General features: G+C 37.2%; 2 protein-coding genes across 4 annotated transcripts in view; one reads left to right on the forward strand and one right to left on the reverse strand.

Annotated features, from left to right (window-relative positions):
• Positions 1–25,517, reverse strand: part of LOC149533812 (ribose-phosphate pyrophosphokinase 4-like) — a 52,084-nt gene that overhangs the window by 18,039 nt on the left and 8,528 nt on the right. For all 3 annotated transcript variants that reach the window (XM_089803065.1, XM_089803067.1, XM_089803066.1), the window contains exon 2: positions 17,569–17,884. In XM_089803065.1, the coding sequence (XP_089659191.1) occupies positions 17,569–17,884 (316 nt within the window). The remainder of the gene's footprint in view (positions 1–17,568; positions 17,885–25,517) is intronic.
• LOC149533813 (uncharacterized) lies at positions 23,198–24,409 on the forward strand. Its single transcript, XM_089803311.1, has 2 exons — positions 23,198–23,934; positions 24,100–24,409. The coding sequence occupies exons 1-2, from the start codon at positions 23,198–23,200 to the stop codon at positions 24,407–24,409; spliced, it is 1,047 nt and encodes a 348-aa protein (XP_089659437.1).

Consider the following 25,517-nt stretch of genomic DNA (forward strand, 5'->3'; position numbering starts at 1 on the left):
ATTGGTTAAGAACAAATGCATTGCAGTTTGGACACTTAATGAATTTCTATGATTTTCCAAACAAAAAATTGTCCACCTTCAGGAATCTGCAGATTTTGACTGTAAATGCCTTGCTCTCAGCCCTCTAATGGCTTCCCAAGTCACCTTCGGCTTTTCTCCAATGACAGATATCTCCTTCTTCACTTAGACTTCAATCCCCCAATGTTAGATTGTTTTCCCACTTGTCTCTTGCTTCAGATTTTTGCCACCTTTGTTGTGTCTTTCACAAGTCTTTATCATGGAGCTGCCAGCCTTATAAAGAAGTTTAAGCTTGTTGCTCAACACTCACAAACAATGTGGGATAAAAGTTTTGACCCATTTTCAAAAATTCTATCTTTATTAATTTCCCCCATATTTTTAATTAATTAATAAAATAATACTCGAAAGGGAAAAATTGATTCATGCAAGGATCATTAAATTTGACAAAGTCCACACATTGCATGGACTTAAAACCATGTCCAAACTCCACTCCATCCATGCAAGGTGAGGAAAATCAATCAAGGTTTGAATAGAATCAACTTTGCACTTAGAAAAAGTTTGATCTCACTTTGCCATTACAAGGAGGAAAATCAAGCCTAGTATGGACACCTTTGATACTTAGAAGATTTTCGTGATTTGGCTCTCAAAGGGAAATTCTAACCTAGTCCAAATATTTCTCATACTTCGGAAAAAAATTCTACTTTCCATAATCTCTTTGAGGGAAAAACTGAAACATGACATGTCTGCATTTTTGACACTTCGAAAAAAATTCCACCATTCCTTATTCTCCCCAAGGGAAAAATGACCTTAGCTTGGAGAACTTCTAGACTTTAAAAAAAAATTGGAATCCATACTAGCCACCCAAGGGAAAAACGACCCTAGTTCTAAGTTCCCAACTTTCTCAAAGGGAAAAATGACCCTAGTTTAGACAAGTCCTAGACTTAGAAAATTTTCAAGCTCACCCTTGGAGGAAAATCAACCCCTATCTAGAATTTTCAAACACAGAATTTTATAGCAAAAATCATCTAAAGTGATGGATATTCATGTTATGCTTGATTTTTTGTCCCCAACACTTGAATTTTTCAAGAAAAAGACAATCTATGAAGGGAAATTCATAGTGAGTCCAGATTTTGATCAAAATGTGAAGGGAAATTCACAGGGAGTTAGGAATTTGATTAAAATGTGAAGAAAATTCATAGTGAGTCTGAATTTTCGATCAAAATATGAAGGGAAATTCATCGTAAGTCTAGATTTTGATCAAAATATGAAGGGAAATCTATAGTGACTCTACACTTAGTGTATTTTTATAAAGAAAGACGAATTTTCCTAAATATTTTGGCCATTTTAAGTGTGGAAATCAATTTCTATAAGGATTTTAAGGCCCTTTGCATGAAAAATGCTTTTCTACGAAATTTTGGACTTATTGACTAGCCAAAATTTAAATACACTTAGGATTTTATGTTCAATCCACTCTAACATGACCCCACCAAACTTCAATTTTAACATTCCCACTTAAGATTGCAACTTGACCACTTGATTTTTTTACCACCTTTTAGTCTTCTAAAGCACTAAATTCCCAAGTTTAATGCCAAAATCTAACTAGCCTAACAACTACGAGTGAAAAGAGAGGGGGCCCATTTACAATGGAGTGAAGGTGTGGAAACCCTACAACAATACCCAACCCTAGGCCAACAAGAGCCCCTTCCTACCCAAGGGGAACACATGGAAGAAGAAGCAACATACACTCAACCAGTGAGTATTGTTGATGAGATTGTAGATAAGATAAGATAAGATAATGATATCAATGTCCAACAAAAGACCAAAAAAGGTCTATGGGACTGAAAGATTACAATAGTGAGGCAAATACCAATAGGAACACACAAAAGTGTCCAAAAAATAATGACTAAAACCAAAGCAACAACAACAAAGAAAGAAAGAGAGACAAAGAAAACGCTAAGAGAGACTAGGAGTCATTCCTAGCCGAAAAGAAATCAGTCACTGAATGATACACATGCCGATATGTAGAGGCATTGTACTGTCTCTGGCCATTCGCAGAGGAGTGTCACTGGTGCAAGTAAGCAGAGCGAGGTCTAACACATCTGGATAGCTCGGTAGATCTAATCAGAGTAACATGACTCGCCGCAAGTCAGGCGAGTCACGTGAGCTCGCGAGCCATTTATATGCAACCGAGTCATAATGACCCGTGACTCGCCTAACTTGCAAGTCACGTCGTGACTTGCCTGACTCGGGCAGCTTGACCCGGCCGCGGCAGCATGAAATCGGGTGGCCAAAAAACATAAAAAACTCAATACTTTTTTAATGTTTTTTTTCTTCTTTCTTACTCTTATAACCCTAAAAGGGCTTCCATAACACTCTATTGTGACAAGAAGAAAGAGAGAGAGAGGTAGAAGAGAAATAGAGTGTCCTTGTTTTGCAACCAGCTGAAAGGAAGAGAAGAAAAGCTTGCATTTGTGACATTGGAGCTTGCATTTAGATCATCAAGGAGTTTATAGGAGCTCTTCTCAACACTTCCCAAAGCATTTGAAAGAGGTAAGAGTTGATTTTTTAGATTTTGATGATTTTTTTCTCTATGCTTATGGGTTTTTTGGATGAATTTTTTTTGTTTGTTTATGAGTTTTTTTTACTTTAGATCTTCATAATACAATGCTTAAATGGTAATATTTAGTTTAAAATGTCTTATTGCAGCAACCTTTACATTTTTCCTTACTATTAATGGCTCCTGGAGGTAAAAAACCCAAAGTCTCTAAAGGCAATAAAAAAGATGAGTGTTGGAAGTTCACCATAGACTTTCCAGGTAGAACTAGAACTCAAACAAAATGCCTATTTTGCAAAACCATTAATAGTGGGGGGATAAATAGATTAAAATACCATATTGCTGGCATACGTGGTCATGATACTGAGCTTTGTAGAGCTGCAACTGTTGAGGCTCAAAGTTTTTGTTATGTAGCCTTGGAAAAATATGAACAAGAAAAGGAATTAAAAAAAAAAACAATCAGAAGAGTTAGCTCAAATTGGTTCTTGTTCCCTTCCACGCTCATCTGAAAATGTTTCTGAGTCAGTAGGTTGTGTTGGAGAAGGTTCTTCCCTTCCCCCCTATCGTCCTAGTGCCTCTTCTAGTCGTACTTCTTCTACATCTATTCCTTGCACTGCTAGTGGTGCTGCGATTGTTGCCCCTTCTAGTAGTACTAGCTTTACCTTTCGTCCTAGAGTTAGAAAATCTAGATTGGACAATTTTTTTGTACCGCATTCCACTCTTAGTGCACAACCCTCACTTGAGAGCTTGGACTGGAATAGGGAGATACATGAAGCTGGAATAAGAGCAATTTGCAAGTTATGGTTTTTTTGCAACATTCCATTTATAGCAACCAGGTACTTCAACTTCATTTATATTTGATTGTTTTACGTTTTAAACTTTTAAGTTTTAAGTTTTAAAATTTAAATTCAATTTTATACTTTTAACTTAATGTTGAAAATTTGAAATATGCTAATTAAAATGTTTTTATAAATGTAACAGGACTCCTTATTGGCAGGGGATGATTGATGTAGTTTCCATCTATGGTGCGGGGTTCAAATCCCCCACTGAAGATGAGTTGAGCACCCCCCTCTTACTACATATGGTTGAGGAGATGAAACTTGAGTTGGAAGACCATAAAAAGATTTGGAGCCAAAAGGGGTGTACCATTATGACAAATGGATGGACAGATAGGAGGAATAGGACCTTCCTAAATTTTCTTGTTTCTAGCAGAAGTAATTCATCATCCTCTACTTCTTGAAGTTTAAAATTTAATGTATTATTGAATAACGAAAATTTTGTTTTATTGACTATTGATTCTTGAATGATAATTATTTTGTTTAATTTTCACTTTCAGGATCCACCATGTTTTTGAGGTCTATAGATGCTTCCTCACATGTGAAAAATGCAAAATTCTTATGTGAGGCTATTGAAGAGGTCATAAGGGAGGTGGGGGAAGAGAATGTTGTCCAAGTGGTGACTGATAATGCAGCTAATTATGTTGCTACAGGTAAAATTTTAACTTCTAACTTTCTAAGTTCTACTTCTAAAAAAATTGTTTTAGTTTTTCATTAAATTTTGAAAATTAAAAATTTTTTAATACATCAAAAATTTTCATTGTTTACTAATTAATTTCAAATTGTTGTAAGAAAACTTTTGATGGAGAGACACCCAAAAATCTTTTGGACTCCATGTGTGGCCCATTGCATCGACCTCATGTTAGAGGATATTGGCAAAGCTTGTATGGGTGAAATCATGTGTTACCAAGGCCAAAAATCTTTGTAAGTTCATCTATAATCATGCCTTGGTCCTTAGCACTATGAGGCAATACACAAAGGGAAAGGAGTTGGCTCATCCTGGTATCACAAGATTTGCCTCTAATTTTATCACACTAAAATCCTTGCTAAGTTCAAAGTTAGCTTTGAGGTGCATGTTTGTTGGTCCAGAATGGAGTTCCTCCTCCTTTGCCACCAGCCCTACAAGGATAGATGCAACAAAATGCATTTATGTTGATGAAGGTTTTTGGGAGCCATGTTCGAAGATTGTGGAGGTAATTTAAATTTTAAAAGCTTAAGTCTTAAAATCTTATAAATTAATTTATCTCATACATATTTTTGTTTTATTTTCATTGTGCAACTTTGCAAAGTTTCATCATTCACTGAATTATTTTTTTGTTTAATTGTTTTGTAGATCACCAAGCCCCTTGTAGCCCTCCTACGAGTTGTTGATGGCGAGAAGCCCTCTATGGGCTACATTTATGAGGGCATGGATAGGGTCTAGGAGGCTATTAAGGCCAAATATGTAAGAGTAGAGGAAAACTATGGCCTTATTTGGGACATAATTGATAGCAGATGGCAAAATCAGTTTCATAAGCCCATCCACACAGCAGCCTATTACCTCAATCCGGCATACCGTTTCCGTGAAGATTTCAAAGCAAATGAGGAGGTTCTTATTGGCCTATACACTATGATATCGAAGATGGTCACTAATGCCACAAATATATTGCTTGAGATGGATGCCTATAATAATGCATTAGAGCCCATTTTTTCAAGTCAAATTTGCAAAGAAGGTCGTACAAAATTGCAGCTAGGTAAAAATTGCAACTTAAGCCTTATACAATCTAGTTTCTAAATTTCTAGCTTTAAACTTTAAAGTTCAAATTTTGAAATGAGACTAATATTTTTTTCTTTTCCTTTTTTGCAAAATTTAGATAGATGGTGGCAAATGTTTGGGCCTTCAACCAAAAACCTTCAACAAATCGCCATCCGCATTTTGAGCCAACGAAGTAGCGCTTCTAGATGTGAGCGCAACTAGAGCATGTTTGAGCACATCCACTTGATGAGGCATAATAGGTTGTCTATGGAGAAAATGAATAGGCTTGTTTTTGTGCATTACAACCTGTGCATTAGGACTAGGGAGATTTTGGATAGTGACACCTCTCCGATTACTCTAGAGGAGGTTGATCTAGAGTTTGAGTGGATCACTAAGGCTACTGATCCTGTCTTTGATGATGAGGACCTACAGTGGGTTGACCAGGCAAATAGAGAGGGTCAGGTTGAGGCTGTGGCTATGGCAGCGGAGGACCAAAGAGCTCCAGTTGTTCCTAGTGGCACCTCACAGGCATTGGTAGAGCCAAAGACTACAATTGATCCTAGTGACACCTCACAGGCATTGGTAGAGCCAGAGACTACAATTGATCCTAAACGCACCTCACAGGCTGATGTCATGGCTAATCAGTCATCCAGGACCTACCTTAGACGCCTTACTAAGAGACATTTTATAGATTATACTAAGCCTGAGGTTGAGGTTGAGGTTGGTAATGAAGATGAGGATGAAGATGAGGATGAGGATGACGATGACGATGACGATGATGATGAGGACTCCGACTAGGAGCCATAGCTATAGTCTTGTTTTAACTTTTTGTTTAACTTAATATATGATCAGAATTTGGAACATTTGATGATGACTATTGATTCATTGAATCTTGATGCATTGGATTTCATAATACATAATACATATGCATTTTGATGGGTTGCATGGATTTATCATCTTATATATGATTCTATGTTTTACTTTTATAATATTTCCTTCAGCTACTGTTTAAAGTTTAAACTTTAATTACTAGTAATATAGTATTTAGCAATTTACCTTTGTACTATTGTACTTATGTAATCGATGTATGTTTGACTTTTAACTTTAAGTATGTGCATTATGATCAATTATCTTCTATTTAATGATGTTATTATGTCTTTAAGCTTTATTCAATAATGGGTGCATGGAATGTTCTTTAAATCCTAAAAAATCTCAAAATTTTGAGGTTTTTTCACTTTGCTGAGTCACCACCGAGTCATTTCCGAGTCCAAGCCGAGTCAGGAGTCAAGTTACCCTTGTCGAGTCCAAGTCGGGTCTGAGTCACGTTACTTTGGATCTAATAGAGCTAGAAGGCCTTTTCACACCATGCAAAGGAGATAATGGTATAAAAAAGGCAGTAATGAGCTGAGTAGACAAGTGGCGGTGCAGAAGCAGTGACTAGATCGTGCTATCACAGAGCATAGTGGCCTCACGAAGATAAAAAAGACATTTTTGATCATAATAGCTGAAAAAGTCATAGAGAGAAACATTCTTGGAATAGACAGAAGAATCTCCCTCTGATCTCATAGTATATAGGGCATCGAAAAAGAAAATGAGCCTCAGTCTCCACCTCCCCTAAAGTATAGAGTATACAGATCTGTTCCCCACTATCAATATGATGATTAGTCTAGGCCCGAAGGCGGTGAGATCCAACTCTGAAAGAACCTAAGGAAATCTACAAGGCATGAGACCACCACCGGGAGAGGTAGCTAGGACGAACAATAATCCCATCAAAAATCTCCAAAAAGTCCTCCACATAAAAAGACATCCGTGGGCATAACCCGCCAGAAGGGTTAACCCATGTAGTGTCAATGTAACGTCTATAGATGTCATGTCGAACATGCTCATTCAACTCATGTCGAGAGGGGAGAAGATGAGCGGGGGCATCTAATGAGAACTGAAAAGGGGGGAGATGATCAATATCAATCCCAATCAAACCCAGCAAAGAAGAAGCCTGTGCATACCAACAACGAGCACGAGAACCAAACTCAACCTTCACAGTAGAAGCATACTCTAGAATTGACCCCGAACTTAGGAGGAACATCTCTTTTAAAGATATATGTGATGTCAAAACGAAAGTTGCCCCTAATGGGAAAAGAAAGGGACAACCAAACAAGGACCTAAAGGAAAGGTTAAGTAAGATAACCCTTCCTAGCTTTGATGGATCGAGAAAAAATCATAGCACATTCATGGGTGCAAAAGCTGGGACATGTATCTTTCACTATGTCCCATGACAAAAGAAAATGCCATTAAATTTGTGGTACTCCATTTGACAAAAACAACCCATGAGTGGTGGCACCACGGCCTTGTTACACAAGCTCATGAACACGTAACCACATATGACGAATTTACACAAAAGCTCATCAAAAATTTTGATCAAAGGCATCCACAATAGTATTTCAAAGAATTAAAGCGACAATGAATCGCAGAAGAATTTGCCACCAAATTTCAAATGTTGGGTATCATGGTACCAAAAATCTCTTAAGAGGGCTTACTTACCTCTTTGTAGAAAGAGTAAGAGAATCAATTTGAAGCATAGTAAGAGTCATCGATCCAACCAACCTAGAGGAAGCAATTCAAAGGCTATGAAATCCAATTCCCACTCATCAAAAGATAAAGGATTTTTGCTGAACGCATAATCTGAGTCTAAGCATCTTGGCCAAAATGAAAAGCATAAGAGGGAATTACCAAAACAAAAGGAGTTCCCATTAGAATAAGACTTTTTAACACAGACATATATGCCAAGACGAAAATGCCCAAAAATAGGGAGAAGACCTAAGAAGGAAAAATTTGATGTTCAAATGCAATGAAACCAAGACATATATGTAGAAAAGGGAGTCAAGCCCACAAAATAGAAGCAATACACAACAAGGAAAAAGTAGAGAACATTGAACAAGAAAATAAAGCATGATGAAGGAGATCGCAAAAGCATCCAATCAAAAAGTGAAGGGGTGGAAAACCAATGGAGCTTTGAGGAGGTGTAACTCTAGCAATGACAACATAAAATTGACCAATTCCAAAAATTCAATATTGTAATATTGAGATATGCGATGTGTTTCCATGTTTATACTTTATAAGTTTAAGTATACTTTGTGTTTTCATTGTGTATGCTCCCTATTTGGTTTTATTTTGGTTGATGTGTGAACCCAAATGATATTTTAAATTATGCAAACATTAGTATTTGCAAATACAATTGGCAGCATTACATGGCCTTGATCCTTTTCTTTGGAAGATGAGAGAAAGCTTGTCTTGACTTTTGCCAAGTTTCTATTATTGATCTTAATCGCACTCAAAATTGGGAAGAAAACATATATGAAGATCCTAAAGTAGTGCAGCGGAGGTGGATAACGAATAGATCTCCGTGATTAAATAAGTTTTATTTAAGATTGTCCTTTCTAGCCCCCAACAAGCATCAAGCATCTCAATTAAAGATCAACCAAAGTAAGGAACATTCACTAAAGCGCGACAAAGAAGGATGTCAAAGACTTCAGGTTCATCATCAGTTACCTATGTTAAAGAAAACCCATAAAAGAATAAACAAACCAACTGAAGAACATTAAAAGAGGGGCAATAGGGTGGAAACTGACTCAAAAGAAAGATGAGAGTCGATATCTCCAAAAAGAAATGGAGAAAATAGATTCATGTGCTATGAAGTCGAGAATCAAACATATGTATTACTTCAAAGATCGAACATATGACTTGATGCAATGATAAAAATAGTCTCTAGTTTTATGGTGAGTCGCAGACTACAATAATAAGGATAAATATATTCATGTCAAAGAAAGGTATCCGATGTACCAACCCAATACTTCTGAAAGATGTAGCATACAAGAACCAAAGACCAATTGTAAAGATTACTATCCATTTGATTATGTCATTTGTAAGGATATTGCAAACCACCATTTATTGTCAATAAGCATCATGGAAGAGTATTGGTGTTATCTCATTTGTCTCAAGGATATCATATCGCAGAAAGGATTTGATCTTTCTCTAAAGAAGTTCACGGAATAAGATACCACTATCGTAAAAATGAAGACCAGTGAGATACAAGCAGCACATGAATATTATTGTTGCTTAAGCTTGGGTTTAGAAATTATCTAATAGAAAGTGAAGTGTTCAAATAAGGAAGCTACAATAAAGAATATACAAGGACAAAGTATCTTACACCAGCAGTAGACCATATGAAGGCAGCTATTGAGAAACTAATTCAGTCATACACCATCGATAATATTATTACCATCAATCATTATCAAAGGTTGTTGACATTGAGTTTTATTAAAACGTCACACATATATGATGCTTTGATATTGAGGACGGTTTGCAACTTTCCTCCATGAATGTCGATGATGTCAGCCTTTGTCCTTGCTTTGTGTGAAGTGTGTGCGTCATGCTGCTAGCCTCGTGTTTTTTGTACTACTTACTTGTTTTTATGTTATGCGGTTTGTGCTTTTGTCTTTCTTTTTTCAGGGTTTGTTGTTATAATAATTTTGAGCCCTCGTGTGTTTTCCTTTAATCTACTCCTGGCCTGGTTCGCTCGTGTTATGGGAGAGCCGAATCATGGTGGGGGGAAGGGAGATATTACGATGGGTGACGTTGCCGAAAGTACTGCAGAAGATGGTATTAATAATCCCGAGGGTAGCAAGGCTAATAAACCAGAAGGGGAGTTGTCTTATAAGCAAGTGGTGGCAGATAGCACACCAACTTTTTCTACCGCCGCGGAGTTTAATGGAGTTTTTCACAGGAAATTAGTGGATTCAGAGCAACGAGGAGGGGAAGGAGGACGGACCACAGCTAATGGAGGTGGACTCACCGACGGAGGAAGTTCCAACGTTGGTAGAGGTGGAGGAGAAGATGGTAAGTTCCCTTCTCTCGGCCCTAAGACTCTTTTGCTTTCTCCCAATGAGGACATGGTGTCCGCCATTAAAAATGAGCGATCTAGGCTTAAAAGTATTGCAATTTTTTTTGTATGCCTTGATAAGGAGGCTATGCCTGCTAGGAAGTTTTTTGATGAATGGCTTGCTTCAATTTGGGGAAAAAACTTGGTATTTATGTCCCATACTGTAGAATGATTCAGAAAGGATTGTTTGTTATTTTTTTGAAAAATCATAATATGCAAGAAAGAGTCTTGGAGAAGCGATTTTGGAATGTTGGAAGGTCGATGTTCAAGGTTTATCCATGGTCCCCCAAGGGCAATTTTGAAAAAGTTGTGACTCAATCTCCCCAGAATGGGTGGAAATTAAGAACCTAAACGTGGAGTTTTGGCCTTTTATCCCTCAAATTCTTAAGTCGTTAGGCTCAGTGTTGCAAGTCGAACAATCAAGGGTTACTGCGCCGCACCTTAATGCCAGAGTGCTTATGGTACTCGCTCCAGAGATCAACTTCCCTGAAAATATCTCGTTAGATTTTGACGATGAAGTTTTTTGTTGGGATATTTCCCTGTTAGGGAACCTTAATGCGTGCTTTCATTGTATGTGCAATGGTCATGCAAAAAAAGATTGGTCGACCCTGCAACACATTCAGAAGGAAAAATTTAATGTTGTTAATAATAATGTGCAAAATGGTAACACAGTCAATAATAAGGCCAAGGCAAGTGAAGCCACAAATGATGATGTGACAGCCACTAAACATGGTAAAAAAGTACAGGTCACCGATGTTGTAGAACCTGACTCTAATTCTGGTCTTCAGCCAAATGCCTCTAATTCTATTGTTATTCCTATTAGTAACAATTTCCTTTCATTATCGAACCCTCTTTGAAGAGGAATTTGAAGTGGTCCCGACTAGGGTTGGTGTTTCTGATGCCCTTCCCACGCCCGCAGCTACCCACCTATCAAGAGGTCTTCCAGGAGCACCCCAGGATGATAGATCCACCCCGCCAGTCTTGAATGCTCAGCAGTTAGCCCTTATGACTATTAAAGAGAAAGCAGTTAAGCTTCAACAAGAAAATAAGGAATTGCCTTCTCTGCCTTTGGTTTCTTCTTCCCCACCTGGACCCCTTGCTATTGTGGCCTCTAACCTAGAGGGACAATTCACCTAAGTTGTTAGGAAGAAGAGGAAGACTGCAGAAAGAAGCTCTAGTTCCATTGGGGACAAAGGGAAGAAGAATCTACCAGATTGTTTCAATAAGTTGTGCAAGAGCACAAAAACCCCTCCTAAGTATTCATGATGTTGCACATTCATAGTTGGAATGTCTGGGGGTTAGAGATGTCGGATTGAAAGTATCTTGTTAGAAGATGGTGTAACAATCTGAAGTTCAAAGATTTTATTTGTTTGCAAGAAATTAAGGTGGTTGGTTTTCAAGCCTACTCCATCTTGAAGTTCCTTTGGGATAAGTCTATTGGGTTTCACTCAAACCATGAGAGAGGCAAAGGAGGTGTTGCAATCCTTATTCACCCTAAATAGGAAAGCCTTATTGAAAGCCATGGGTGCTCAGCCAATCAGAGGATTATTTGGGTTACAGTTAAGCAAGGGGAGAATGTCTTTGGAATTTGTAATGTGTATGCTTCGAATAATTATAGAGAAAGAGCGGAATTATGGGAATGCTGTTGTGATCATCTGCCAAAAATCCCTTGGGTGGTTGTTGGTGACTTTAACATGGTGGAACACAGAGTAGATAAATCAAGAGGATTGACTCATTCTTAGAAAGGCAATGAGATGTTTTTTTGACATAAGTTCAAAAGGAAGTTCAATCTTTTGGACCCTATGGAACATATGTATGGTAAGTTTCCTGATATTTGGTACACTTGGTGCAATAATCAGAGGGGTAAGCAAAGAGTATATTGTAGGTTGGATAGAGTTTATGGAGATGTTTCCTCAGTCTCCTTCATTCCAGAAAGCAATCATGCCTCAGTTCAAGTTCTCCCAACTTCTCTTTCTGACCATTTGCCTTTTCATACATGTTGTAGGATTGAGGACAATAGAAGTATAGAAGTCTCAATGAGGAAGTAAACCCTTTCAAGCTCAACACTGCACTCCTTGAAGATCCTGATAATGTAGAGGCCGTCATTATGGTAACTGAGATTACTAGACTTGGTAATCCTTTGCTAGATGCAATTGAGCTTTGGAATTTGAAGGTAGAAACATGGAAGAACCTTCTGCAAGTTATTGGGAAAAAAGTGGCCATGGATAGGAACAAAGAAGAATCATTTTGGCAAGGCAGGTTGAACTGTGTGGAAAAAGAACTGCAGGACAAAGGGACTAATGAGGATTTGGAAATTCAACTGATCAATATTAAACATAATTTGAGTAATATTCAAAAAAATAAGATTCAAGGGCAGAAAATTAGAGCTAGGATGAACTGGATTCATGAAGGGGATAAGGGGATAAAGGGTCTAGTTATTTCTTTAATATTATAAAGGCCAAACACAAAAGAGAATTCATCAGTGAAATTCAGTTGGAAGGTAGACTTACTAGGGATCCAGAGGACATCCAGAAAGCCTTTTATGGATTTTATAGTGAGCTATTTTCATCAGAAGTGTCAACAGACAGTCAAGTAGTTATGGAGGATTGTCTTAAGCTTATCCTCCTCAAAATCTCTGATTCAGAGCAGAACAATCTCAGTAAAGATATCTCTATGGGGGAAATTGAAGCTGTTATTGATTCCTTCCCTAATGGGAAATCTCCTGGTTTGGATGGTTTTCCGGCTGAATTTTACAAGAAGAACAAAAGTTGGATTTGTACTAAACTTTTGGATGTATATGAAGAAGCCTTCAAGAAAGGTTTGTTAGGGATATCTATTAACAGAGGTGTTGTTAAGCTTCTTCCAAAAGCAGGGAATAAGTCTCTTGTCAAGAACTGGAGGCCAATTACATTGTTAAACTTGTCCTATAAAATCTTAGCCAAGGTCCTTGCTAGGAGAATTGCTCCTCTTCTAAATAAGTTTATTTCTCAGACTCAAACAGGTTTTATTCAAGGGAGATACATTTTAGAGAATCTGATCACCAGTTGGGAGGCTATGCATTGGGCTAAATCAGATGGACAGGAGGTGGACATGATCTTGTTAGATTTTGAGAAAGCTTATGACAGGATAGAATGGCAATTTGTCATTGGAATGCTCAAAGCATTTGGGTTCCCGGAGGTGTATTGTAAATGGATAAGTGTTTTATTTAAAGATGCTAGTATTGTCATTGATGTGAATGGTAACTTGTCAGAACCTATAGTGCTGCAAAGGTCTATAAGGCAGGGCTGCCCGATTGCCCCTTTGTTGTTTGTTATTGCTGCAGATGCTCTGTTTTACACTTTTAGGGCAGAAGACTTAGGGCCTCCTTTAAAAGGTATCTCTTGCCTAATAATGAGGAGTTGATTAATGCACAGTTTTCTGATGATACATCTCTGTTCCTAGGTCTTTCAGAAGAGAATTTTGATAATGCCATTAAGAGGCTTAATTATTTTTGTCAAGGTTCGGGGTCCAAAATTTCCCCCTCCAAATCCAATGTGCTGGGATGGTCTCTTGAACCACCTAACTGGCTGGTAAATAAGGGTTGGCAATGGACAGGTCCCAATCAAATTGTCAGATATCTGGGTATTCCCTTCTCAGTAGAACCCAATCTTAATGATATTTGGGATTGGGTGTATGGTAAAATCAATAAGAAGCACATCAAATGGCAGACTCACTCCCTCTCCATTGCAGGAAGATACCAAGTGGTTCAAAAAATCCTTTCATCTCATTACATCTACTATGCTTCGGCTTGGTTGTTTCTTAATTCTCATGTGACTATGACTGAAAAAATTCTCCATGACTTTCTTTGGTCAGATGGGAAGGGGAGCAAGAAAAGACATTGTGTAAATGGGCGTGGTGTTGTTAGGTGAAGAGGCAAGGTGGATTGGGCTTGAAGGACCTTAAAACACATGATTTGGCTCTTGCCTCTAAATGAGTTTTAAATGCTCTGTGGGGTAATGAGCCGTGGAAAATTCTTATTAGAATCAACATAATGAAGTCTGCTATTAGGAAAGGTAAGCAATGGATGGATATTCCAGTGATTGACATCGTCTTTGGTGAGTTTAATATGATTGTTTGGGTCAAAGATTTTTCAAACCTTCTGGAAGGCATGGGTACAAGTGAGGCAGTTCATTCAGGAAAGAGGGGCAGCTGGAGGTCCTCCTTACTTTCTTGTTAAAGACAGATCTATTTGGTGGGGGCTATTCTGGAATGGTAAACCTTTGGCTCTTACACAGAGCTGTTCTGCAAAGGCATGGAATTCAAAGGGGATCTCTTTGATACAGGATATCTTGGTGGGTGGGCAGTTAGGGGAGTGGGAGGAGATTAAAGGCAAATTTAGCATCCCTGATTCTCAGAAGAAGATGTATACACTGATTAAGAAAGCATTTAAGTCCAATATCCCTTGTGAAATTATTGATTCCAATGCTTTCCTTGATAAGGCTAAATGGTCTGATGGCAGTTTGTTGGCGGATACTACAACCAGGGGGTTGTATCTTTGTATGAAGAATGATTCATCTCTTATTGCTAGGGTGTCCCAGTGCTGGGGGCAGATTAATCCCTTTTCTAATTAGTCTTTCTTTTTTGAGTATTTTTGGAAAGGTAAAGCTGAACCCAAGAAAATTTGCTCTAAGTGGCTGCTGTTAATAAAAAAATTGGCTGTTGGTCAGGTGCTCTCTTCAATTGGTCTTTCCCCTGTTTCTTGCTGTCTGTGTAATGTTGTTGAGTCTTTTGAGCATTTATTTTTTGAGTGTGTATATGCCCGTACGATTTGGGCTATTTTTCTTGGTTCCCTTGTCTTTGGAATTGCGTGTCTAGTATCTCTTGGAGTGAAATTCTTGCAGGCTATGTGGAAAAATTTGATTCTTAACTTAATAATTTTTTATTTGCTCTTACAATTGAGGTTTTATGGACTCTTTGGAAGGACAGGAACAGAGAAATCTTTCAAGCTGAGAGAAGGAAACTTACTGAGTTTATATTAAACTCACTCATTTTAATATAATGTCACAGGTTTCATTGGTGCTCCACATTACTAGGAGTGAGTTCATGGTTCTGATGCAGGAAGGCAGCCTGGTGATAAACAAAGATTGAGTGCAGGCTGCAAATTATATTGCTGAGTTTCAGAGCTTTCTTGCCCCCACGGAGGTGGAGGATTTGAACAATATGATCAATTGTTTTCAGCTTAACAGTCGCTCCAACAAGGGCAATGCTTTGGCTGGAGGGGATGAAGAGGCCCGAGTAAAGTTGATTCAGATCTCTGAAGAGACTCCTGTGGTCCATAATGACCAAGGCAGCCGATGGCTGGGAGTAGGTAACAGTCTCCTTTTAAGTTCTTTTTTGGTTATATGTAAATGGCCATATAACTTTGTAACTTAGTTTAAGTTATAAGTGTAATCGTTTAGCTATCACACCCCAAATTTTGTAATTGTATATGTAATGGGGGTGTGATCAGTTATGTTAATATGTAATGGGGGAGTGATCAGTTATGTTAATTCTCAGACTCAGCTCTATACATGTAATAATTTCTAAACTATCTTAATAGAAAAAAAAAGATTGTTGACATTAGCAACTTGGCATAGAAGAATTATCGCGTAGTTAGGTCATGTTAATGAAAAGTGGCAATTGTTTATAAAGTCAGATGGATACAGTTAACATTACCAAAATCGGCAAGTGATATATGTGCAGCGTTTAATATTACTGAAGTCAGCAATCACCTATTGACATGAAATGGTGCAATTGAGGAAGAAAGACATTTATAAAAAGGCATGAGAAATGTCTTTTGAATATAACTTATCATCCATTCGAAGGATATAAAGTCATCGGAAATGAAGGAAATATAAGGAAAAGTGCATTGGATTACAAGAAGAACGTGATATCTTTCAGCAGATTGATTTCTAAATACCAAGAAGAGAATAACCAAATTCAGATCTGAACCTAGAGTGTTACTATTATTCTTGGTAATGCAAAAATGATATATCAATGTGACTTTATAATGCAATCCCAGATTATTATTCTTACATATCAAAGTTACAAACATAAATCTAACATTTGTCTGTCACACAATTAAGAGGAACCACTAAGGGCACCCTATTGCAGCGGTAGTTAAGTGAGAAAAGCTATGAGATTACCCTACTGCACTGTAATTGGATGAGAACCATGAAGCACGCCCTATTGCAGTGGAAATTGAGGGAGAACGGCTAGGATTGCACCCTACCACACTGTGATTGAGGAAAACCGCTAAGGGCACCTAATTACAGGTACCTTCCCAAACCATACATTAGGGGGGTAGTGGTGAATCATGGTTAACTCCAATTATAGAGGAATGGAGGAAGTATGGAGGGAGAACTGCGATCCTAGGGCACCCTGCTATGCTTCCTTACTCCACATCTACTATTATTGGAATCCACATAATTTAAGTACTGTATAATAATGAAAATATATTCTCTTTACTGTAATCCCTGGACAATTTATGAATAGTGTTTGCATCATTGAATATGTGTGCATAACCTTTTGTATGGTGCATTATATTTATGTGGTTGATGCAGCATTTCAAGTTATGGAGCGCATAATTGAAGAAACGCTATATGTGGTAAAACCTAACCCTTATCTTGCTTAATTGTGATTTAAGGGCAAATTAGGAAGGGGGCAAAACATAATATTATTTTTCACAAATAAAACATAATCAATCTGTGCACATGGAAAAAGAGAAAACACTGTAACACTAATAATTCTAAAACATTAATTTTTTGCTGGGTAGGCCACACCTCTCTACCAAATAAGTTGGGAAGATTTGCACCTGTTAACTATGTAAACAAAGCCACAAGCTCTATATGTATCATTTTATATTTTAGTGACTCCTCCTGCAGAAATATTGGCCTTCGTAAAAAAAAATTTGCAAACCATTAAAAATTATTATATTAACTCTTCTTGACAACTAAAACAGAAATGCAATAGCTTGTGTTAAAACTATTCTATCTTAACAACACAACTTTCATGAGTAATTTTTCACACAAGAACCCATTTCTAAGGAGCTTGAATGGTCTACTTGGCAACTATTGCATTTAGGTGATGCCAACTTTCTTTGTAATTGTTACCCACATCAACTAGGACAGAAGCCAGACAATTTAAGATGCCTATCATGTCAACGTGTTTTGTGGTAGAACCATTTCACCTTGCAAAATCAACAGTTTCAGGTTTTCAAACATTTAAGTACTTCATGCAATGAAACTTGTACAACTGAGTACCAACATCAAAATTCAAAATCCTTGTGACACAAAATGATTTATTCTTCTCAGAACCAAATTCACAATTTGTAACAGTCGCACAAGATATAATATGCAATGTTGAATAAGATAACAGAACATCAAGTCTGACACATATTCATTATTATATGAAAATCACATGAGAATAGAAACTCCAAGTTTTAAATGTGATAACGAGATCTGGGGCCCACCTGCAATGCATGAATGTCAAATATGACCAAACTTGTTGGTCCACCTCTAGAAATGGGTATGTTTGACAAAATTCTAGCCAGAGTGAATGCTGTAGCCACATCTCCCTCCTCCTCCATCCGCTCAGAAGATCCAGTAGGAAAGAATGGCAGAACTAAAGTAAAAGATGACACAAACATCCTGGGCAAGGCATATATGATGGAAAGCTGCTCAAAAATGACACCAGGAGAGCTGAATGAGGCTAGAAAAGCTACATGTTGTCCTCGGATACCATGGGCATTTGAAATGAAGAGGTTGGGGAACCCATCAGCAAACGTCCTACACATATGACATGATATTGAATTAGATTAAGTCGAGAGGAAACAAATATTTAAGGGATTGAGAATGTCATCTTTGGAATACACTGCAAGCTTTGGTCATCTGTAGACATCAATACAATTAACATTCAATTCATATTGCATACAAAGAAATTACATGCACTGTAAATTGTTGGTTAGCCTCCAAACAGAAACGTTCAGTAACTGGAGATTGTATGATAATTCATTCCCAGATACATTATACAAGGCATCCTTTAGGTATTCTAAATTATAGCATCACAACTTTATTTTAAATTGTTTCTCTTTTCTTTTTGCTGTAAAAAAAATATTTTCACCCCAAATATAAACCTCATAATCAGAATTGCATCAGACCTCAAAACCTGATCTGGCATGATCATCCAGATAGATTAAAATAAATGTTGTTGGTTCAGCTATCGATCTTAGACTAGCCTCTCATATTTTGCTAGCAGCTTAGAATATGTTTTCTCCTTTCATATTCCTCAGACACATTCAAAGAATTCACCTCAAGTTCAAGATTAGAAAGTGACTTAAGAGTCTAAGACTCACACAAAATAGAGATAGCATAGAATAAGATTGCTCTTTTCCATCTAACACAATACAAGACAACAATTCAAGCATGTCATAAAACTAAGTTTAATTTAAAAAAAGAGAAGGCCAAGCAGTTTGGTAACTGGAACAATAAATTCTGGTTACAATCAAGCCCCAGAATGTATTTAAGATCAAGGATATTCTTGTAATGTCCCTAGCTGGAATATTAGATAACTTCACAGGTTTTTCAAAAGTGGAAAACAAATCCTAGTACTTTCTAATCATCAAGATCCCAATGTGGACAAGGTGAACAATTAACAATTAAATTCACTAACAGGATGCAAGCAGTAGCGTTTATTATTTATGCAAAATTGTAAGATATATATGTTAACTCTGACAGCATGCTTTTCAAAGTAATGCATACAATTATACAACCAGAATTAAGAAGTGCAGATTTTGGAGGCTACACCATCCAATATCTATTACAATGTCAGCATAAATATGAAAAAGAGATCTAGCGATGAACCTTCTAGAGTCGACATAAATATCAATGCAAAACTATCTAATGGGCCTTCAAGAATTTAAAATTGAAATCAACTACAAATCAATTACCTGTGCAGCAGTGAACTGTACAGAAATTTAAATATCAAATTATGAGTTTGAAAAAACTGGAAGATTAGCAATCTCTTTTAAACTCGAAGCTGATTATAAAGACATACAGACATAGGGAGTCATTAAAACAGCTATGTTTAAAATTTAAAGAAACTCAAATAAGTTTGATTCTGCTAAGCATATAGAGTCTAGACTATTTGGTGGCTGGAACGAGAATGTGAAGCCAAGCAAATAGAAGAATTGACTGTATAATACTCCAGCAATGATATTGACATGTGGTGCACAAAAAAATGAACGTTTGATAGCCTAAAATACAATTCAAACATAAAAATCAGACTCGGAGAGGTAAAGCACAGTTGAACAGCCTCCAGCAGAGACTGTTAACTTCAAAAGCAGCAGCAATTCAAGCCTGCAAATGGTGTGAACAGGACACCACGGCCTCTAATATTGTCCTACAATAATGAAAATTGTGCAAAAGACTTCCCCAATTGTATAACAACTACCAAATATATTTATGATTTATTTTGTTGGTTACAAATGAAAGGATATAACATTGAAACACTTCAAAAAACAAATCTGGAAACTAATAACAGCACTATTCCAATATGCAATAAGCAATATTGATATTTTATTGAAAACATTACATGCATTAAACAAAATCCTTGAGCAAAGTAAGATTGAAGCCCTTGACAATATAAACTAGAAAACTTTATCAACTAAAAATCAACAACCCAAAAAAATGATCAATTAATAAATCACAACATTGTATAATTGTAGCAGTGTGTATTATTGTTACAGCGGTACAGAGTTTCCGGGATGGGGGGAAAATAGGCCTCATTTTCAGGACGGCGGAGGGATGACTAGGGGAGGGGGGCAAGGGGAGGACGGGGTGGGGAGAGGTGTTGTATAGTATACATATAGAACTTGAAATGCTTATTATGAAGTGATGTTTCGATAGAACATACCAAATTAAATACTTAAACATAGCAAAATTGCAACTTGAGCTAGAACATTCAACATAGTAACATATTATATATCCAATAGTAACATTCAAAAATCAAAATTCAAATAAAAATCCAAGTACCCTACCCATTCCAGCGGCAACATGGGTATGGAATGGCGGAGGTGGGGGTACTTGGGCACGCAAGTACCTAGTGTGGGGATGTCTCGGGGACGAGTACTTCGAGGTTTGGGAGGGGGGTGAAAGTCCTTGTGTTACACTGCATTATAGCAACCATACATATTATTTTGGCGGAGATGTAGATTACTATAACAAAATTCACAATTTGAAGATCTTCAACAATACTCATAAATATGGAAGTCCTTCAAACTTTTCAGCACACTACACACTGGTGATCCTTGAATGAAAATCACTCAATTGGACAAGGGGATTTCGATCCTCAATCCAAAAGGCTTTTGTCCTCCAAATTTCACTGCCAAAAGTGTTTTCTTCCTTAGGCGAAAAGATGAACACGAGGGTTCAATCTCAAAAAAGGGGATTTGATCATATCATAATCGATGCCTTCTTCTGTCCTAAACTTCTTCAATGGGCTTTTCAAGGGAATGCAATATTATTTTCTTTTTCCGCATAATTTTACCTATTTATATTTCCATGTATTCATACTAAATTATCGGTTCGAGTTCGAAGAACCAGTTTGCCGGCATGGCAAAAGATTGGAGAGGGGTTTGGGTTCGTTCATACAAAAACATGTAAAAATTATAAAAAATTATATATATATATATATATATATATATATGAAGCCTAGAAGCATGAGTTAAAATTAGAATGTCACATAATATCATAAAATCATATAATTTAAACAAAAAAAAACACCATAAACTTTATAACTTGTAATCATGGCATCATTAATCATGATCATACCATCATATACAAGTTCAACATCAAAGATTCAAAACATTATAATTAAATCACAACAGCGAGTTCAAGGATCATTTATTTAAGTTCAACTAATGGATTAAAAATTTATTTTTCAAGACAAAATAACCTACTTGCACACCAGAAATGAAATTAGAAGCCAACATAAGCTTTTCATTTCCAACTTCTAAGGTTAAGGATATCAATACTTTATAAAATTTGCAAAAAAACATCACTTCAATGACTTTCGTGGGACCTAGTTAGTCGAAGTTCGTGCTTGGTTCGACATGTTTGGGCATGGTTTGCCAGGGTATGATCTAATAGCCAAAAAGTTTGAATTGGGTCCTTCATTTTCAAACCCTTCCTGGACTAGCAGGCGAACTGGACCAGAACCAAGTACCACTTCATACCCAGGCATGGTGTAGAGAAGATAGGGGCGTACCAGGGTTACTAAGTATTCATAGCATTTTCTTTCTAAGTGTCTCAAGGAAGGGATTCTAGAATTAAAAGTGCATACCTATACTTCCACATAACTCAATAATTTTCTTGCACAGGGCATTAATTGCATTCAATTGTTATTTCTTCATCCCAACCATCTTAAGTCTAACTCTTTTCTAGAGAAAATTGCTACATGTGCTAGATTCTTAAGTTGGTGCCCTTTCAAAACACTTCCACTGACAGTATGGTAAAACTTAGAATGGATGCATCAAACAACACATGGAAATGGAATCAGAAGAAAATGATCTACTCATATTCTTCTCATTTTTAAGAGTAAAATAGAGAGATACAAAACCCCAAAATCTCTTCTAGTAGTTTTCTTAACATCCCTTTTTAATCATGATTATAATTATGTTCCTTGATTTAGAACATTTTATCTATGATCGTTTCATTTGAACTTCTAGATAGTTACCATGAACCCAATGTCCATAAAACCGACCCATAAACTACTCCAGATTATGGATCCCAATAACAAGTGAAGAGTGTCAAACCATCCATCTTCAATCTACATTGTTTCATACCCTACTCCAGAAATAGTTGTTGAAGCATAAAACTACTAACAATGAAGAAATACAAGGGTGTTGACCCCCTAACCATCTTGCAACATGCCTTGGTAGATGTCAGTTCCTTCCAAGGAAAGGAAAATCAAGAACAGTGACACCTAGCAGATGAAAATATTGGGAAATTTGCCAAGTTTCCAAGACAAGCACGAAAGGGGATGGGAGGACAAGTTTCAATGACAGCAATTTTTTTTGCCAAGTTTAGAGACAACTGTATAAATATAGGAAAAATTTAAAATATATAGGGAAATTTTCCTGTGTGCATTACATTCATATGAAAACATGGATAAAGCATGCCAATTAAACATCATAAAACCTTAACAGATAATATTTGAATAGTCAAACTCAATGCTCAATATGCATACATAATTTGCAATTATTGTCAATATGCATGTTATATTTAAATAATAACATAAAAGGGGATAACCTCGCAGCATGATGGTTTGTCACGAACCTTGTAACAACAAGGTCTGATGTTTGATTCCCTGCCCCACCGATTGTTGATGGCATAGATGTGAGTATCGCCAATTAATCGGCGATACGAGATAAAATCGCGATTTTTTGGGGCCGACGATTTAGTCGCCCCAAAAATCGTGATTTTTTTTGCAGATTTTTTCCAAAAAATCGCAGATTAATCGCCTAAAAAATCGCCTAAAAATCGCGATTTTTTGCAAAAAAATCACCCGCGCCCGGCAGTCACATAAAGTGACAAAAAAACACGTTTTTTTCATTATGTTTTTACATTGCTTAGGGTGTTTTGGAGAGGAGAGGATAGAGAAGGAGTTCTTGGCAAGAAATAGGCAGAATCAAGTGCATTTGGAGGCCTTTTGATTCGATTTCTTCGTTACTAGGTAAGTGATTTGAATCTTTGTTTTTTGTTTTTGCAAGAGATTGTATTTTTTTTTCTTGCATGTAAATGGATAAAAATACATTCCTAATTAGTTAGGAATGCATTTGATGAATGTAAGCAAGATTAAATGCATTCATTTGCATTTTTTTCCATTCTAGATCGAATTTATGCTAAAAATTTGCCCTTTTTAAAAAAATTTGAAACCCTAGCAGCTAGTTTGTTTGAATGTTATTTGGATTTCAATTTATTGGTGCTGTTATTAGAATGTTGCTTGAATTCTTTGTTTAACTGTTAACTTTGATCTTGTTATAATTTATTTATAGTTTTTTTTAAAAATTTGTATGTGTAGGCAGCCCGCAGCAGTTTTAAATGGCAGACAAATGGCCATTGACTCCATGCCCCTCAGGCTACATTGGCACCAGGCCAAAGAATGCGAGAGATCAAGCATGGAAATATGCCTATGAATCACCCGATGAACCAACCAAAGTGATTTGCATTCGATGTGAAAAAGTAATCTCCGGGGGCATTTACCGGTTCAAATATCACATCGCAGGGATCTCAAAACATGATACGAATCCTTGTGAGAATACAACAGAAGAAATAAAAAGGTTTGCAAATGCCTTGCTCGCAGCTGGAGAGCAAAAAAAATTGCAAAGAGAGCGGAATAAATTGCATGTCAGGGCAGCCATAGCAGAGACCCAGGGCAATTTCGTTGATGTTCAGGAGGAGGCAGCCATTGAGAGCATGGCTGGCTCTTATCGTGGGCCGCGTGTCCGCAAACAGGGTGGTTTTTCTTTCACGAGTTCCACTCCCACTCCCACTCCTACACCTCCTAGCACTTTCGCACCATCAGGATCAGCAGGTGCTTCTGGGATAGGGAGCTATTTTGTGCCGAGGCACACACCTGGTGCACAACCTTCATTAGAGGCCACTAGATGGAATAAGGAGGTCCATGACCAGTTGGACAATGCACTAGCAGATTTTTGGGTTTTCAACAACCTTCCTATTAGTGTTGTTGACAATCCCTATTGGGAGGCTTTGGCCACAGGGTTGACAGTTGCAGGAAAGGGGTACAAGTCCCCTTCTCGTTTTGTGTTGGGTGGCAGGTAAGCGAATAATTTTATTACACTCGATTTCCTTTTAATTTTTAACTTTTTACTTAGTTCTAAATTTTAATTAATTTATCTAGAAATTAGAATGTTGATTACTAAAGTCTAAATCAATTTTAAATTACTAAGAATCTAAGACATAACTAAATTTTGTTTTTGTAGGCTTATTGGAAATGCTGTTGAGAGGGCCAAAGCATTTGTTGAGGAACAGAAACAAGAATGGACAAAATTTGGTTGCACCATTCTTTCTGACGGGTGGACGGATGGGAAGAGCAGGACCATAATTAATTTTTTGGCCTGCTGTAATGATAATGTGGTGTTCCTGAAATCAATCGATGCCTCCAACAAGGTAAAAAATGCTCAGACATTAGCATTGATGTTGGAGAACATGGTCTTAGAGATTGGCATTGAAAATGTGGTGCAAATCATCACAGACAATGCTGCTGCATATGTATCAACAGGTAAACCGTAATTTTATGTTGCATGTGCATTGTGAATTTCACAACAAGAATTTTTAATAGTTTGATATATTTGAAAAGTTGGAAACTAATTAGTATTTGCTTTTACAATTGGCAGGAAAACTCCTACAGCAGAAGCACCCCACTCTCTCTTGGACCCCGTGTGCAGCACATGTCCTTGACCTTCTTTTGGAGGACATGGGCAAACTTGAGTGGGTCACTCCAATTGTGGAGGATGCAAGGCGGGTGACAAAATACATATACAATCACCCATGGGTCCTTAGCCTGATGAGAGAGCACACTGATGGCAAAGAAATTGTTAGGCCTGCCGTCACAAGGTTTGCAACGATTTTTTTGACATTACAAAGCATTCTCGATAATTTGGCTTCTTTGAAGCAAATGTTTGTTTCCAAAAAATGGCTTGCTTCCACATTTTCAAAGAAGAGTGAAGGAGAGAATGTTGTGCGGATTGTGTTTGATAAATATTTTGAAGATAAGACTGATGAAATAGTAAAGGTAACTACAAAACTTTAAGTTTTAGTTTACACTTTACAACTTTATAACATACTAAGTTTGTAACTCAAGTAAATAATAATTTTGTAACTTGTCAACTAATTTCAAATTTATATTGCAGGTGTCTGAGCCTTTAGTCAGAGTTTTGTGTTTGGTTGATGGAGACCAAACGCCAATGGGTGAACTATATGAGGCCATGGACAAGGCCAAAGAATCTGTCAAAAATTACTACAAGGGGGAAAGCATCAAATATGAACCCATTTGGCAGATCATTGATAGAAGGTGGAATAATCAGCTTCACCAACCCATTCATGCAGCAGGATATTTCCTCAACCCACGTTTTAGGTATACTGTAAGCTCATTCTTACTCAAATTTAAGTTAACGAAGACTTGAGTTCATTTTGCTTTCGTAGGGTGTTGGGTGTGTACTAAAATTGGAAGACTTATTTGTTTTTGGTTTTTGGTTTTAGGGCTGATGGTACATATGCAGATCCTGATGGAGAGGTCATCAGAGGCCTAAGTGAGTGCGTCGAAAAGATGGTAACCAGCGAGGAAACAAGAGATAAAATCATCGCTGAGCAGGAGATCTTCACTTCAGCAGGAGGCAAG

The sequence above is a fragment of the Cupressus sempervirens genome, chromosome 10 (assembly GCF_028749045.1).
Source record: "Cupressus sempervirens isolate cs-2001-9-10 chromosome 10, ASM2874904v1, whole genome shotgun sequence".
Lineage (NCBI taxonomy): Eukaryota > Viridiplantae > Streptophyta > Pinopsida > Cupressales > Cupressaceae > Cupressus > Cupressus sempervirens.

Bases quoted from the DNA above. Each gene is read 5' to 3' on its own strand.
- LOC149533813 (XM_089803311.1), top strand. From the start codon at position 23,198: ATGGCAGACAAATGGCCATTGACTCCATGCCCCTCAGGCTACATTGGC. The intron at 23,935-24,099 runs GTAAGCGAATAA...TTGTTTTTGTAG, and splicing joins CGTTTTGTGTTGGGTGGCAG to GCTTATTGGAAATGCTGTTG.